Source organism: Myzus persicae, unplaced genomic scaffold (genome assembly GCF_001856785.1).
Source record: "Myzus persicae strain clone G006 unplaced genomic scaffold, MPER_G0061.0, whole genome shotgun sequence".
NCBI classification, from domain to species: Eukaryota; Metazoa; Arthropoda; class Insecta; order Hemiptera; family Aphididae; genus Myzus; species Myzus persicae.
The window spans coordinates 55,805-75,357 of NW_019103916.1; the positions used below are offsets into that span (position 1 = coordinate 55,805).

Here is a 19,553-nt window from a genome sequence, read left to right on the forward strand (position 1 = left end):
TGTAACCATACCTTACACGCGCGTGCGTCCGTTCGTATTCGTTTGCGTATAATAAATAATTTTTTGATTATACACCGCGCGCTACTCGTTTTTTTTCGACGCGTTCATAAATCAGGATTTATGGTTATAAACAGATATAGATATAGATTATCCTCGTGGGTAAATCGATCGAGACCATAAAAAGGTATATATATTATATGGTTAGAACACTAGCCACGTACCTACATATTGTAGCCGCCACGTCTTTAATATGTCACTCTCTCGCCAACCACTCGCGCACTGTTACGTCACTTGTACATATATATATATGTATATTCGTGTATACCAGAAGTACCCATATACCGAATACCTCGCCCGGAGTCTGTAGTCGTTTTTTTTCCACGTTTTTTAATACCTTCGTTATAGGTCGCTTAGTCGGTATAATATGTGCGTACACATATAGATGCTGCAGGTTGAACCACAATAATAATAATAAAAAATAAAATAAAACTAAGGTCTTTTTCGAGTGGCAGGTAAACGCAAACCTATATAAGCTCTCCCGGGAAAACCGTCATCCCAGCCGCCGCGGTCGGGTACCGATTTTATGTTTACTTTTGTATCCAAATCCGACCAAATAGTTCGAATCGATTGCGGTACCTACATGACGTACTCACCATATATATATATATATGTATATTATAAATTATATTTTATACGTGTTTGAATATAATTAAACGAGTTTTATGAATAGACAGTAATAATCCGCGCAAACAAAGGAATTCATTATCTCCTCCACCCCCACCCGGAACGCGGTGTTTTAAGAATGTAATTTTATTACACCGAACGCGTGTGTGTTCGGATCGGGTATGTTTTCGAAAAGCGTTTAAGAAGACAACGTGAGTAGTTGCGCGACCGAACTGTACCTAAAATATAAAGAAAAATGTAAATTATTACGTTCAACAATGTTTTTTGACCGACAACGGTTACGACTTAGGACGTTCGAATAGTACCTAGCAAGTCTACACATATAATAATATATGTATACGGTGTGTATACAGCGTGTTGAGTGAAATCATTAGATTATTCATAAGCGGCGGGGCTAGCGAGAGACTTGTTGCGTTTCCATTCCTCGTTTTGATCCGCTACGGCGGAGACACGTCCTAATACAGTGAGACATAAATATGTTTCTGCGTCGAGTCAAATACGAAATTACATTTGGCGTGTTTCAGCAGGTTGTTACAATACGCTCTACAATAGAGGCGGAATTTCGAGATTTTCTCGACATTTCATAAAAAACGTTTTAACGTTGGAAAAGTATTATTCAAACGTCTCTCACCGTCTTACATATTTTTTTTTTTACTTTCTGAACAATACCTAGGTATTGGCCTCAAAACGGTGTTTTTACATTTTCAAGTTGAAAATAGATTGTCTTCTAGATATTATATAATAGTACACCGTATACGATTATCTACTCTTTAATCAACAAATTTTCGAGTAACACAAGTGCATCGAGGCGGCGACCCAGCACCAGCCGGCTTCAGTATAATATATCCTGCCCGGAACTTTCTGTGTCCTTGGCTTGCATCAAATCCACCTATGTAATATAATTGTATTAAATTATATGAATATTCATCGGAAGCATTACATGAGGATATATGCAAATAAATATATTATAATGTTCTATAGTTGTTAGGTATATATCCGACAAGTAGGTAGGAGGTATATAGGTATACTATTTATACTACAGTAGTATTTTATAGTAGCTTCTACCGAAAACTATAAGTAGATTTATCGGTAGTTATTATTATATTATTAAAGTCTATCTATAAATTATTATACTTACTATTTATTTTATTTGAGTAGGTAGTGTAAATTTGTTAAAAATAAAGTAGAGACTATATACACTACGTTTCTATAGTGAATTTACTGAATTATTAGTTATCGAAAACTTTCGCTCTAAAAATTCGGTAGGTACAGATAATAATAAATACATTATTAAAAAATAATTAATAACAGAAATTATTTCTTTTCATCCTATAATGGTTGACTGGAAAAATAAAACCAATTTGTATAAGTAAGTATAATTTTCTCCACGGCTTTTAATCTTCTTAAGTTAAACAATAATTAAACTGATAACAGTTACATACCTACCTAATCAAAAAAAACTAGATTCTCAGCTGTGCGATTAATTTTTAGATTGATCTAATACGTATTTTTTAATTTTTTAGAAAATTATTTCCTGTGGAGACAGGTTCAAAAGTTGTAAAACCTGTAGCTTATATTTCATTTTCAAATTATACGTACACGGCAATAGTACCTATATTATATTTGAAGCCGTGCAATATAGGTAATTTATAGTTCATATAAATTTGCAAAAATGATAGGCACTTTATGAAAAAAAATAATTAAAACTAATTATCCCAATAATTATGGTTTAAAAGTATAACAAATGTAAACAAATGATTTATTAACTTGAATCCACTGTCGTAGGTAGGTACGTTACGCTCTTTAGTTTATGTTTACTTTTTACAATAAATTATCATTTTATTATTATTATTTTAATTATCAGGTTTCAACAACGATGGTTATTACTTATTAGACTACTCTTAATTATTATTTATTCAATAGTATATCGGAATATACACACAAATACATCACCAGTGATTCAATACTTTTATAATTTTATATCAAATTATAATATGCACTTACCCATTACTGATTAGCATTTTATTAACACTGTAATTATTTAATATGCAAAATTAATATTTTAATTTGGTCACTACATTTTTGGACAGTTAATAATATTCCACGGTATTAGGTCCGATAATTACAGTTAATTCAGAGTATACATTTTTTGAGGACTACCTATTTTATGATTTATAATTGTCTGTTATAATTTATGACTTATAGATTTACTTTTATGCACCTTTTAAAATTACCAATACTTATGCATCGATATAATTTAGTTATTGTCATCACTAGGGCCCGGATTTATATGCATACCTATTGCATTTTGCATGTTTTGTTTTAATAGTCCAAAAACTAGCTAGATAAGCTACAAATTTGAATCTTAAGCTAATGTGTTGATGTGCAAAATTGCATATTTTTGCATATTTAGACCATTTTAAATTGTTATGCATATTTTTAGCATTTTTCTAAAATAATGCATATTTATGAAGGAAAATAGTATTAAGTTACCAATGATAATACTTAACGATATATCCTACGTAAATCCCGCGAATGTGAAGTTTTTCTCAATTTAAGAATATATTCGCTGAAAACCGACTGAAAATTTATCCAATTCTTTAGTAGTCAACTGTATCACTTCATGTAACTTAGAAATGTTATAAAAATTTACTAAATTTATTTTAATTGATTTTCGTTCATGAATTTTTATTTAGATGAGTGAATGTTCAAAATGCAAATACAGTTAAATTATTTTAACTTGGCATTTAATACATTTTTTTGTTCCGTATTAATGATTTCACGAATTATATAAATTTTTAAACTAAATAAATTTAATTAACATGTATTTTTGTTTACCTATTTCTGCATATTTTAAGTGCATAAATGCATGCATATTTCGTATATTTTTAGTGCATATAATTCAGGGCTCTAGTCATCACCATGCGTTCATTTGAATGAAAATATGTTTAATACTCAATTTACTTAAATATAATATTTTATCTACAAGCTAAAAGTACTGTTTGTTTTAAAATTTTGTTAATTATTGAATTGTGTGAGATCATTTTAAAATGTATATTAAAATCGACTAACCATTTAATTTTTAAAAAGCTTATTGTTGAGTATCACATTATTGCATTTACAGTTACATGTTAATGTATTTTTTTTAACAAACATCATTTTTATTAAAATTAACTTTTAATAGAAATAACGTTAGTTTTTTTTTCATCAAACGTATATTATATTATTTATTATGTTTAGCATCAAATATATATCGTTCAACTACAAATGTATATTAATTCATATTTTACTTTTGTTTGGCATTTGTTATTACAATTTAAAAGTATAAAAAAATTCTTTCTACATAAAACAATTTATCACTTTTAGTAAAATGTTGTATATTTATGACTATTTTTTTAGCGAAATATAAGTAGAATGACTTTTATAAATATGCATTTATGTTGTACCTACCTCTATACTATTAATAATATAATATAATAATAGCGTATAATATCATGGGTAGGTACTTGTAGATTTCAGATAATAGTTTAGCGTCTTATTATAGAACTGCGGTAATATACTGAAATACTGGTAATTAATGATTATTTTTCCATTAAAATTATTGAAAATAAGTAGTGTAAAGAGATTCGTGAAGTTCTGTTTGCAGAAATCACGATTAGTTTATCGAAAATGGTTAACCATAAATCACATTCGAGACGATTTTAATTTGCTCTTTATGAAAATCACTTAATCATCTACATACAATAATATAAAGTACGTACTTACGTACGTTTTTTCTCCTCTGGCAAAACAACGGGGAGGAGGAGACAATAATATTATACCTTATGTCCAAGCCAGAGCCCTGTAGGCAGTAAATTCGTCTTCTGCGCCAGTCAACCTTGGCCGTATAGGTATATAATAATGTTCAGACACAAGCTAATAAAGATGATTATCAGAATTAGACGGAATTCGTTAATTTGTCGGCCATCTTAACACCTGCAAAAAAATAATATTAGTGATAGCTTAAAGATTTCCTGATGCGTGCAACGTATATCTGGTAATACATGGCATCACGCGGTATAGAGCTGGTACATAATATATAATCGGTCCGCCCATAATTTTAAATCGACTACGAATTTCCCTTCTATCACGTAAAACGTGAAATATTCAACGACGATCATTATTTTTATTCCTCACTCGCCGTGTGTATTGGTATGCACATTGTTCGAGCTATATATGTTATATGTAAAATGTACACGTATAGGACATAGCACAGTATAACATTTAACTATATACTAACTAAATAGTTAATATTCAAGTTGGGTACAAAATTGAATGAGTAACTATACAAAGTAGCATGGCTCGTTAAATCTAAAACCCGTATAATATTATAAATGCACTGAGATTCAAAGTGAGATTTTATTCGTTTATTGGATAATTATTCGACGTCAATGGTTACGCGATTAATGAACACATTGGTAAGATGAGCGAATATAATATATAAATGAAGTAACGGGTAGATAAGAGTATTGACTAAGGTTATTGTTTAAGCAGGCTTAACATATTATAAGGATGAGCGGCTATAATACTGAGGTGGTGAGGTGAAGTCGACCTGGACCAAAAAATAGAACTTGGTATTTCTAGTGGTTTATGAAGGAACAGTGCAGGCTAACAAATCAGGGTCATCGATATTGTACTGTTAAGAACCGAGGTGATGTACCCTAGGTCTTTTGAACAATTTTTAATGATGGCACAATTTATATTGGCCAAACTGAATGAAGCACTGTGTAGCGCTGTGTTATTGTTCACGTGCACATAAACAAGAGGAAGAACATACTCATTCCTTCTAGATAGAATTATACTAGAAAGTGAAAATGTTGTCTAACCATTTCTACGGAGATGAAATTTAAAAAACATTTCGATATATTATGAGTGTGTGAAATTCGATTTACAGCTATTCTATCACTTTCAACGTATGACAAATATATAGTGTGTTGGCGAAAAGTGTTTTCAAAGTTATTACCATCAATAAAACTGTATTATGTAGGGCAGCCAAGTTGTGCTGCAGGATTTTCTATTATTGCGTGGGAGCTCAGCTGGTAACCCGGAAGACACTGCGATGATGGTATTATATATGGGATGTGATGTAAAACAAAAAAATCAAAACACCCCTTCATCATCATTATATTATTATTATTATTATTATTATTATTATTTCGAATTAAATCAAACGTCATACGAACGGATGCGTATCACTGATTTATCGTACGGTTTTTATTCTATACTGCAACTATTACATTATTATGGAATATGAGAAAAAAACGTGAAATTATTATTCGTACGGCTGCAGTAGTCACTACTCACTGTAAGTATATAATATAGAGTGAACTGTGAAAGGCTTTAATTTGCGAAATAATGAAAAATTCTGGTAAAAAAAAACCGATGATATTACATAATAATATAATATCACAATATAAATAATTTCCAAAATGTGATGGATTGTCCAATGGATTTTATGATTTCCGTTTGTGTTCTGCAGCTGTTACCGCGTGTTAGTTTTAACAAATGCAAAAAAAAAAAAGTAGCAGAAATATAATATTATAATATTTACATTTAGTTCAACGTTAATTCATCAATTTTAACGATACGCGTACCTATACAATTAATAGATATTCAGAACGTCGAGTTAAGGTAGGTATATATGTGTGCGATAAATATCGCAGTTGTGAATAATGGAGTATTATATTTCACTGCCATTTCGGCAATCATCATTTTCAAAAATATTATGTAATTTCATAACAATATTGGTATTTTTCCACTCATTTCTGCATGGTTCTACATGAACAGTAAAAGACATTAAATGGTACAGGAAATTTTCCATGAGCTAATGAGATTGATGTTGAGCTAATGATTGTAATAGCGTTTTTCTTTAAACAAATTGTTTGCATCATATTATTTGCGATTTAACTCAAACGATTTGTAGTTTATAGAGCCATCACGCGGATAGTTTTGACGTCGGTACGATACCAAATCAATTAAAAAAGTCAATCTCTTTACAAATAACCTCTTATTCAAACAAAAAGCTATCGACATCGATTTGTCTGAAAATGATTAATATATCCGCAATGTATATTATACAAATAAATTTAATATAATGAAATATAACGTTTTATGAACATTATTATGATTTATTGAAAGTATATATTTATAATGTATATAGACTATAGAGTATACACTAGGTCGGAGACGACTTCAACCGGTACGTGCGGAATCGAAACTTTTAGTATTTAATCATAAACATTTTATTTGAATTTATAAGTAATAATGTAATATCATAATATTATTGATTAAATATTTGTACACTTGTATTAATAAGTACCTATTTATTTATAACTAGTTACTAAAAGTTTACTCGTGATTACTGCTGTGTTTACATTAAATATTTTAATCAACAAATTATGTATACAGTAAGGATATAATTGAAATCGAAATAAATCGGATCTCATTGACAGACCCATAGGCATCGGGTGATTCATTTAACGTAAAGGTGGGTTTCCACTATACACGTTCGCTTAAATCTTTACTGTGGTTGGTTGGCTAGGTTACCACACGATTAACCACGTTACCGTATTGTTGGACATAGCTAAACATTTTTCGTGTACACGATATGGTGAAAACACGCTTTAAGACACTCATTATATCAAAAAGTATTAATGTCTTTAAAAATATTTTTTAGTTTAGCTCCGTTAGTTTAAAAATTAGAGTGAATTGACCTCCTATACAATTTAAATGAAAGATTATTATCTAGGTTGCCTCGTGGTATTTTTAATGTGCTGTAATTTTAAAGCGATTTATGAGTATTTTAAAATTGTAAATTGTTTGTACATCTATTAAAAAACTCATAACTAGTTTCAAAATGAAAATATAATAAAAAGCCCCGGTCAATAATATCACCTTTAAATTGTTTATAAGAGATCAATTGTATTATTCACTCTAATTTTTAAACTAATGGATTTAAAAGTGATCTGCTGAGAGTAAAATTTGCAATGTAACGCACTTGTAAGCCGGAGGCAACAAAATATGTCAGTGTAGCGTCCTCTTGATAAGCCAAAATATTAACAACGTGCATTGAAATATTCACTGAGCCGATGCATATTATAACCATGGCAGTACATAATATAATATCATATTAATATTGAAATAATTGTATTACAAAACGTGAGTCGACTGGTATGTACCACGAATACCTATCTATAATAATATATGTCTACGTGCGGAGATGCATTGCAAATAGGTACTTCGGTATATTATACTGAATATCGTATATTGATTTGAGCTAGACAAGCTCAGTTTAAAGTCCCACACCGAGAGTATAGAGACAACACCTTATATTTTTTTTTTCATGATTTTCCTAAAAAAATGTCACGTCACTGTTGATATCGTTTTTCGTTCCATTGTGATATATTTATAAAACGTAATATGATTGTCATAAGTTGAACTCCAGGATCTCGCATTTTACTCTCAGATGACCATTTGATATTTGGACAATTTCTACATTTTGGACTTTATGTCCGGGAAAAGAGCGAAAGTAAGGGGGCCGGCGCAGCGGACGCGAAGACATCATCCTGCACGTCAGTCCGTCCATTAGCCTTTAGCCGTTTGTTGTCTTCCACCCCGCGTATACCGCGATTAGGTTACCAGATAACGCACTCTCCGTTGTATATATCGCCAAACCGATCGCTGCCAATGACCGTTATTAGTAGTAGGGTATTAGTCCGTTCGTCTAGTCCACGATACCACTATTGTATCATCATATACGGAGACATTCGCAACGAGTGCCCCGCGTGCTATGCTGTGAAACGGACCCGAAGATATTAATAGTTTCGATTCGGATGCATTTTTCACCAAGAAAAGCGTTTCACGGATCGCATACCCAAAGCAGCAAACACACAGTATTACAGTAAACAGTTATACCATATATTTAAAACAACGACAGCGTGTGTACACTGCACAAGTGAATATATAGTAAACATATTGTACGCAGTGAAACCTCGATAACTTTAACGTATTTAAGTCGAATTGTTGATAACTCCAAGGAATGTAGCTTAGCCCCGGCATTTTAATATAATATAATATGTACACGCACATTCTCTATAACTATCAAATTTGAAGATTAATCGTGATAAAGTTCAAATTCAGCTTACACTATAGTTTAAATACTTATAATAATATTATGTTTGTGTACAGCAACGAGGGCCCAAATTCATTCGATCGCAGTTATAAAATAAATATAAAATTGCGTTTTCAGTCAGTCGTTGCTTGTTATTCGGTTCATCGTGTTGTATTCGTGTTCCACATTGTTCGAGGGTGCACACGTAGAGATGTATCGAAGGCTATACGGCGCCTCGAGGCGTATTATACGTTTAATAACAAATTTTAAGCGTACCACATCTCTCATAATATTTACTACAAGCTATATCGCAGTATAGGTACATAAAATATTATATGCACCCAGTTAGACTGTCAGAAACAAAATACTTCTGAAAAATGTTCGAGTAAATTCGATACGGTTTTTTTGTTTTAAAATAAATTGTCGTAGAAAGGATATTTAAAATAATACACCACCCAATACTTTTCGCGAAGACATATTCGAGTAATGCTTGAATAAAATAAAACTGAAAAAAATGTACATTTTCGATACGGATATTATGCAGCGAATTCTCTCGGCCAACCTATATAGGTACTTTAAAATATAAGTAATTTTATAGCTGTGAGTGTTCCGTTATAACTTACAAATCATATTATATATGAGTTTTAGTACACGGTGTTTAGAAAATAAAAAACTTTAGAAGAGAACTTTGTGGTCATAATAATAAGACTTGGTAATACGATTTTGAAAATGGGTCAATGCATATTAACGCCAACCGGTGACCTCCGATTGCTTTTTGCACGACTGTTTTCAGTGACAGCTCGTGAACTTGATAAGTGACGATGTACATATTTTCAGAATTTCTTTGTGAAAATACACGTTATCTATACCTAATTTATATTGTCGCTGTTATGTCTTTATTTGTTAGTGCACTTTGAATTCACATCTGTATTGTTCGAAGAAATGGAAAACATTGCTAAATATGATATATTTTATAATATCATTATTATTAAATATATTTTACAATTGTGTGACAATTAATTTTGATAAAAGAGAAAACTCGGAAAACGATTTTCTATCCTTGCCTCGACCGGAAATATATACCGAAATATATACCAAGTTAATAATTCCTCTCTTCGCGCCAAATATTCAACAAAGTATACAATGCCAACTTTATAATTTATAAACGTAATGTACAACAATGGAAACCGAAAGAAAACACGTTTGGCGCTAAAATCCAATTCAATTCAATCAGCTTACTATATTATTGATATAATAACCTTTTTTTGTTTCGAATATTATTATTGTTATGATTATTATTTTTTTTTTAAGTTGCTAAGGATTAAGGAAATTCACTGAATTGGCCACCGAAATGGTCCGCAAAAAAAACAAAAAAAAAAAATGCTGTTCGTTAGCCCGCAACCGTCATATCGATTCGCAGAGACATCCATACATAATGAACCAATGGGAATCGAAACTTTTCAAAGAATATTTTTTTCATGCTTAAAATATACATACAAATATATGATATACATTTTAATAACGCATTAATATGTATGGTATTGTACACAGTGTGTCCATGGTATAAATTAACTTACTATAAAATATCTCAATCCCGATGACCTCAGATTAAAAAATGGTTTGATGTGATAGGGGGTACCAATAAGTACACATTTTAGCATGCAAATTTTACATTTTACTGGAATCCATAAGCAAAAATCACTCAACTCGGGTGAGTTTTAATTTTATGGAGAAATTCAGAAATCGTTAGATAAATCAAATTAATTTCAAACAACTATTATAACTAAGTCAGTTTTAGGTATGGACCCAAGGGGCAATGAACTAAAATTACTTTAAAAAAATGAACCTATCCATGCCATTGACTTCGCTCTCTAGTTACTCCATTCCACGCCTATACCCTACAAAATGTTGGTCCACCGCTACTCCGCTCGTCTACATTTTTAATATTTATATACCTATAACAACTCAATTGAAATTAAATTTTAATGTATCGAAGTACTCGGTGAAATATTCAGTTTCGAATTATGAAAATAAAAATTGTATGTTGTATGGTTCAAAAGTGTAAGAATCTTTAAAAACGATATTAAATAGAAGTTTTTTTTTCTAAAATGTTTTCGAAATCACGAGTTTCTTGTGATAATTGAACGGTTCACAGGAACATAACATATTTGATGTATGCAGAATTATAATATTCTATGGACGAGTAAACAAAAGTAGCGTTTAAAAAGTTTAATTTTTATTATTTGCCAGCATATAAAAATCCCAAACGCATTTTTTAATATAATTTAATTATTTTTATATTTAAAAATATTAAAAAATGATTTCACGGTATGTACTAAACTATTTTATTATTTTTTTTTTTAGTTTTTTTTAGGTATACGTCAATAACATTACGCGTACATAGGTAATTTATACACACGTCCGAATCGTTTGAATAGATTTTTTTTTTGATATTAAACGAACGATCAATTTTAATTTATATCACAATAAAATGTACTCCGATCTATGTACAATACGATACATTGTTTGCACTTACATAATTGGTATTTGCTATAGTTATATGATTATAATACATGCAAAGATTATGCTATTATGCCTCATATTATGAAGTTCAACAAAATAATTCATATCGAATAACAGTCATAGAAAACCTGATATTTTGCACAGTCCTAAAATAATAACAATATTCATATTTTTTGTAGTACATTTCGTAAAATGGTCGATATATAAAATGATTAACAAGTGAAAAAGTCATAAATGTGAGTTTATTATGATCACAATATTAAATGCTAAATTTATAAATTATAAATTATTATATGAAAATATGTAGAATCCGTTCAAATAAACATATATTTCAACTAAAATTAATTATGTTCAACTGATAAAAATAAAAATGTCTGTTCTTCGTTATAGAAACGTTGTAAGTATATATAGGTATAATACGTTTATTGTTTTACATTACTTTACATTACGCATATAAACTAACTAGAAATACTATGTTTAATAATATAAATTTAGAGCTCGGATTTAAACGTACACTGTACAAATTACTTAAAACATTTAAAATATCTCATCTTAAACTAAAAGTTAAATAACGACTTTTACATTTTGCCTAAAAACCTTGAAAAATGCCATTACATAAACGTAATTAAACTTTAAAAAGGCAAGGGAAAAATATGTAAAACGGTTTTTTTTTATTAACAATTAAACCAAAGGTACTTTTTGACAAATATGAATTGTTTATTTTTTCTTGAAAACTGTATATAGGTATTATATTATCATAATGATAAATAAACATCGATGAATTTAAAACCAGATGGATTTCATTAAAATTAATAAATGCTAAAGCAAAACAAACAATGCCATATTCGAGAAATACAAATTAATATCGAAGAAATGTCAATACGACATATCAACAGAAGACAAAAGTATCTATATAGATGTAAAATGGCAATTTCAAATCTCCAATATCTTTCAATAATCTTTCAACAGTCATATTTATTATAGATGTATTGTTATTTCAAGTAATATGTATACCAATAAATATAATATCAATATTTTTCAACGAAACCATTTTTTAAGTTTTTACATTTTAGAATGAAAACATGTGTCTTAAAAATCTTATTTCTGAGCTGTATAATTTTCTGGGAATTCCGACGAATAAGCTAATCTAGTTATAACTGATTTAAGTATTTAAAGAAATAATAAGTGGATAATAGTAAACAAACAAACACTTTGTGTGGTACTTCTTTTTACACTCTACCCCGCTCAACCAAACCAGTTGTCTCAAGCATATTATATGAAACATAATGTATTTCTTCAAATATTTTGAAAATAAATATTAATAATTACTAAACAAAAAATCAATAAGGACATCTTTGTATAATACCTAGTATTAAATACTGTGTTATGTTATAATGAGTATAATCAATAAAAGAAATAGATGGTGTTTGTATTTATTTTGTTTATCTTGAATTTAGTATTGATAAGTAAAAAACAAAAAGGTGTCTTCTTGCCCAAGATCCTTTAACGTTAAAATACTTTATGCCTGTTGATAATTTAAGTTTGTGACCACTGACGTAAACTTTAAATATTCTTATGTTATAATTAATTAACTGCTCGCTATAGAGTCACACTCGTATCGACAACCATTTGTGTTATCATCATGCAGTAAACTTTAATATTTTTAACGATTATTTCGGTAAGTTGCAGAGTACTTCCTAACAATAGTTTTACATCCTAGTGGAGGTAAAAGGATCATAATATGTTATTGTCACGTGCCATTTAATTCAATAGGAATTCGATAGTAAAATGTAATGTGTTTCACATTATTTTCGTTTCGTCGTGAAATAATAGTAGTTCGAAAATCGGTATGAACTGTAACTTTTGAATTACGACAAAATAATCGTTAAGTGAATCATGTCGGAGTTATTTTAGACCCCAAGCCGTTTGAGAAAGCATATTTATTGGTGTCATTACTGCAACTTTATTTTTTGGTTAACATTCTAAAAACAATTGATGATATTCAGTAAACGACATTAACTGGTTTTAATGATTATAACAATCATATAACTATAACAGTAACTAAATTAGATTTAGCCCCCTTAAAAAAAAATTCAATCAAATATCCGCCTTTGGGCGGCCCATAATATAGTTTCTATACGACTATGCTTCGTGTTTTTAAGGAACGGTGTACAACGATAAGACCGGATATTGGTCGTCTAGACGAAACAATAATAAAACCACTAGACGAAATATCTTGTGCCTAATACAATATTTATGTAATATTATTATGTTACAATGTTAAAATGTACAATATTTTTTTTTTCTAGCCTTATTGGATGAAAAGTAAAGAATATTGGAACAACAGTTTCGACGAACGTTACAAGAAACTCCACGAAGACGTTATCAATAAAAAACGACTTCCACTCAAGGTAAGTCTTGAATAACCCGTCGTACTGTTATTATACTTCAGTTTAAATGAAACACAATAATGTCTGAAATGTTTTATTAATGTCGCCGCGTGACGAGTATGACATTTTTCCGTACTTACAAAGTGTCTTTTTATTATTTCACGTGTTCTATATTTAGGGCTGGATCACTATTCACTGTGCAACAGTCCATCGTGTACCCACCACACTTGTGGAGGCGACTTCTGTTACCTTGTGTCCTTGTTCGCCTTTTTCTCGCAATAAAACGTCACGATATTTCAGTCGTAAAAACTACTTAAGAAAATCCCTCCTCTTCCCTAAATATCTATGCAAAATTTTCATGTATGTCAATTTCTCAAATTCTATAGTAAAGCCCACTTATTTAGTTAAAATCATTCTAAATTGCTTCTTTCATAATATATTATAGGTTCGACTAACCTTTTATGGTTAAAATAAAATTATTTATTTTAAAATGTCCATAAAAAAAATAAATGAACCCTTTGATAAAAAACAAGCCGTCATCCAGATTTTCTTCTTGAATAATAATAAAAAAAGAACCCCTTTGTTTATTTATATATCATGATTTTTTTCCAACAAGTTAAATTTATTTCGTAGTAATTGTAATATGATTTATGTATAATACAATATATAGGTACACCCGTTATCTTAATTAAAATTACGTTTCCTGTGACGCACATTCTTTTTCATACAAAAACCTGGATGTCAACACCATTACTGCAGGTATTATATTTTCGTTAAATCACATCGATAAAAACTTCAACGCGCCCACCTACTGTGGTTTAGTGATATACATTATACATATCTCAACATAAGTGCGCATATACGAATATATGCAAGTAAATCGACTAATAATCATTATTAACAGTCGGCGAAAACAATAGTCTCATGTCAGTCGTTTAAATAATCACGAGAGCACGATAATTATTACTAGTCGAGTATAATGCGAAGTTATTTTTCCACGAATTTCATATTATTTTCGCCTGCTAATGCGCCCGTAAACCTAAATAATTGCACGAAAGTTATTATCATTATTATTATTATTATTATTATTATTATTATTATTATTACTCACTTCAGCGACCCCGGGACCTAGGGGGTCGTAGACCGGCTAAAGTATACAGTCGCCGCCAGTGCAGGGTGTTGGGCGCGGGAAAATCGTCGGACGAGGTGTCGGGCGACCCACGAAATTGGTTATTTACCACGGCCTATTCGTTTCCGTTAATAAAAATGTCCACTTACCTGCACACCCACCCACGCTGGTGCACGCACCACCCACACCACGGCATACCTATTTGCTCGACCGGCGTAATGTGCGCAGCCCGCAGCGGGGTAAAACAAATTACAGCCGCCGTCGTGCGAGAAGTTAATTCGGGTGGAGTCGGCGGCTGCGGCGCGTCTGTGTGAGTATTTTATTATTTTATGTTTTTTATTTTCATTTTCCCGCGACGCGTGTTGTACCTCCGCGGTGCCGAGAACTCGTAGGAAAATTATTCCTTTCGTCGTCACGTTTCGTTTTCCGGTAATAGGATTTACTGGTCCGACACAATATATATAACGCCGAGCGCGCGGAAGTCAACTACGAAAATATTTCATACGCGTACACCTTGCCCACCCATATGTGCAGCGTGCTTATGCGTACGTTGACATAGGTGTATATTGTATATATATATATATATATATATAGGTAAACCAGCGTGTATTCTGCAAAGGCACAGGAAATAATTTAAACGGCAACATATTATATAATATGGTACAACACACGCGTATGTACAGTTTACTGTGTATACATATATATATATATATATATGTGTGTGTGTGTGTGTGTGTGTGTGTGTGTGTGTGAGTGCGTGGTCGCCAGTGGTTGGGGGGTGAGGAGGACACGTCTTATAATGTCTAAAACTACAGGAAAACTTCTTTTTCATTTCCTCGGAAAGAATATTAATCATATAGTACGGCGGCGGTTTCGTATCATTCTGCAGTCGGAGAGACTGTTAAATCACTGTGACATTTGTCCCAAAAAAATACTATTTTTAACTGGTCTCGTGCGAAACATTAAATTATTATTATTATACGCCATATGCTATACGCTATATGCAATAATGTTTCATAATATATACTAATATATATATCATACACACATAATATAGGTTTTTCTTTCGTATTTTATCGTTTTATTTTCTCAAATAGTTTATTATAAATAAACAATAAATATTAGGATCCGTTTGATCGTTGTATTATGTCCACATTACCCTTTAAGACTTATTAAACCTAACCCCTTTAACCTAAGCGAATAATAATACAACTGTTTATTGGTTTTACGGCGCTGTTTTGTTTTATTTTGAATTATAATTTTTTATTTGTCCTTTTCTATTTCCGTGCATTCTAGTTTATAGAATGCGTGATTCACTGGTGGTATACAGTATAATAAATGTATAATATCTTTACATCGCTGGAGTCCATAAAGTCTAGAGTCTAGAGTCTAGACGGTACTTTGAAGTGGTAATTTTTCGATTTTTCCAATAAAATTTTCTTAAGCTATTCGCACAAAGAAAAATTGTGCAGTCGAAAAAAGGTTGAAAAAAACGTCAGCAACCGAACCTCAACCAGGACCGTTTTTCAAATGCGATGTGATACGGTCGCTTTCAAATTTAATATCACATACCGCACTGTTTTTGCTCCTGGACGAGCATGCCGAACGTGTCCAGCTATCGTTTTTATTATTATTGACGCAGTTCAAGTAAAATTTAAAAACTATATTAGATTTCAATTTTGTTTATTATTGTTTTTTTAATTATGTATTCTTGGAATGTGATATATGTTACGATTTATTTAAAATATACCAAAAACATTATTATTATTATTATTATTAATGATTTTATTGTCAATAGATATCCATACTGCAGTCTATGGATATCATATTTAGTACGAGTTTAGTTTTTATTGTGTTATCGATTCTGATGGTAAACATAAGTATAATTTTCAAACTAAATATTTACAAAGTAAAATGCAAATGAAATATATTGACTATTATATTTTTGAGCGCGTAAAGTCGTATCGTAGGTATTATCCAAAATGTGACCTCATTGTACTATAAAAAATATTTTAAATGATATGTGAATCGAACGGCTCAGACCCAGGTCGGACTTATGTAATATGTATTACAATTACATTATATAATATATTAAAATCGTCGTGCTTTGAAAAAATTCTGTTAACGAATCATTTTATTGTTCCATATTGTGATAAAAAAATAATAGTAAATTTGTTGTACGAGTCAGTATTCGATCGGTAAAAAAGTATACCGATTCCGAGAAATATAATTTGTAATCTGCACAAAATAGGTTTGTAACGTCATAACACTCCGTAGTATAAACAATAAAATATACACTCCTCATATTATAAAACATTATATCCGTTCGTTGGCCATCGATGATTGAATTATAAGTTAAAAAACTTTTTTTCTGACATTTCGTTGAATCGGAAATAATTATAGGTGAATAATTCTTTTATAAAAACTGAAAAAAAAATCTAAAAGCATTTGCGATTTTAAAGAAGCTCCTGTGTACTTCTACAGTTAGTTATAACTTATAACTTTATATTATGTACCTTATTTATAACTATTCATCGAAGACTTCTAATGGATAACGTTTACAGTAGATGCGAGCCGTGTTTTACTAGGTACTATAGTTTATTAGGGCTCGAATTTCGATAAATTTGCAAATTTTTTCTGAAATGTTTGATACGATGCTTTCCAAGATGCAAATGTATCTAAAGTACACACTATGCTAAGAACGAAATTTGTTGAGTCATTTTTTTTTTTTTTTTTGAAAGGCATTTATTCTTAAATCAGAACCCTAATTATAATATTTAACCTTCGAAAGTGTAGAAATGTATAAAATGGTCTTCAGAGTTTTGTTGTATCGCCGGAACAAAATGTTTAGGAGTCAAATCGTTGTTTGATCACACTAGAAGTCGAACAAAGATTTAAGGTAAGGGTTGGCCCCTGAGGTCAAAATGTTGACACGAAAATTGTTTGGTAGTATGTTATTTATTACGAGCATGTAACTGCAATTTACAAAAAATCAAAAAAAATTGTGTGACTACACTATGCCCCTGTAATACCCGGTGCGCCGTAACTCCGCACGGATCGTCGCCATTTTATAATATATCACCTTAACTCCGCATACAAGGTTTTTTTTCGACACCTTAACTCCGCATACGAAGTTTTTTTTAAACACCCTAACTCCGCATAAAAGATTTTTTTTGACACTGTAACTCCGCACATATTTTTTTTAATGTTTAAAATATACAAAATACAATACATATTTAAAGTTAAATAAAAATAATATTAGACAGCAGGTAATACTAGGTAATTATAAAATATAAAATTAATAATAATTAATGCATACAAAAAAAATCGTCATTGTCGGTATAAAATGTATCTAACAAAAATTATAATAATTAATGCATACAACGAAAAATCGTTAAAATTATAATGTAAGTTAAAATAAGTTAAAATAAAATATTATTAAACGAAGCCAAACTTTTTACAAAACTATATCTATCTATTTGGTTGTTATTATATAATTCGATTTTTTTATTTATAAATTGTATATTATTTTTTAGTTTTCTTCTAATTATCCTACTTTCGTTATTATTGGCAGAATTCATTCTTATATAAGAATCCGTCTGCATAGCTAATAAATGTTTAATGAATACAGCAATATTTGGATGTGCTGATGTAAATAAAAATTTTTATAATGCGGAGTTACGGTGCGTTCGTTTTTTCAACCATGCGGAGATACGGTGCGTTTGTATTTTCGACCGTGCGGAGATACGGTGCATGCGGAGTTACGGATTCACAAAATATTTTTATTCATGCGGAGCTATGGTGCGTTCGTAATACCAACTGGGTGACGGGTGCGATTTAAACGTTCCCCCAGTGGTCGAAGTGGCTCAAAATAAGTTGGGGGAAGGTTTTCATAATTTATATAGTTCTCATAATATCACTTAAACAGTCGTACAAAACAAGTGCACTTATTCCATGGAGGGATGGAATATGTAAATTACAAAAAGTGGAGGGATGCCATCCCACAGCATACCCCTCACTTCAAACATTGGTTACCACAGCAAGTCAACCGACTCAACCATTAAACGGTTAACATTTTGAATATTATAATTTATAATATTACATGTATATACATTTTATATCCGATAAATGTGGAAATAATTTTTAAAAATTGAGCAATGCAAAATAATAAAACAGTTTTTGACAAAAATCCAAAATAATATAGATAATATGTACATTCTTCGTGTTTTGCGTAATAATTGTACAAACATATTATAAATATATAGGGTGGATAAAACACAGTACGTTTTTTCAACTCTAATTTAATTATAATTTATGGTTAGGTAATTTTGTTGCGTTAATTAACACGTATGATTTATGATTATTATTTGGGCTGAAATCTGCAAGCTAAAGCGTGGTATACACCGGAATGTTATAAACAATTTACGATCTTATATACAAAATCTATGTCGGTATATCTAGTGTTTAGTGTTAATTAATAGTTGACACTGGTACAACTCATACTGCATTGTCAAACTTGTAATTATTTTTTAAATAACATATCAATAATGATCGTTTATCAATATATATATATAGGCAGCACGGATACATATTTTGTTATAAAATAAAATTTTAAATGGTTATCGGAATAATCAATTAAATTCTATAATAACAGTACGCGGAATTTAGTTATTTATAA

The 19,553-nt window shown here is 30.5% G+C and overlaps 1 protein-coding gene across 1 annotated transcript in view; it reads left to right on the plus strand.

Moving 5' to 3' along the window:
- LOC111036291 (alpha-mannosidase 2) overlaps nucleotides 1-19,553 on the plus strand; it is a 147,387-nt gene that overhangs the window by 37,829 nt on the left and 90,005 nt on the right. Inside the window, exon 2 of the mRNA XM_022318285.1 lies at nucleotides 13,666-13,767. Within this exon, the coding sequence (XP_022173977.1) occupies nucleotides 13,666-13,767 (102 nt within the window). The remainder of the gene's footprint in view (nucleotides 1-13,665; nucleotides 13,768-19,553) is intronic.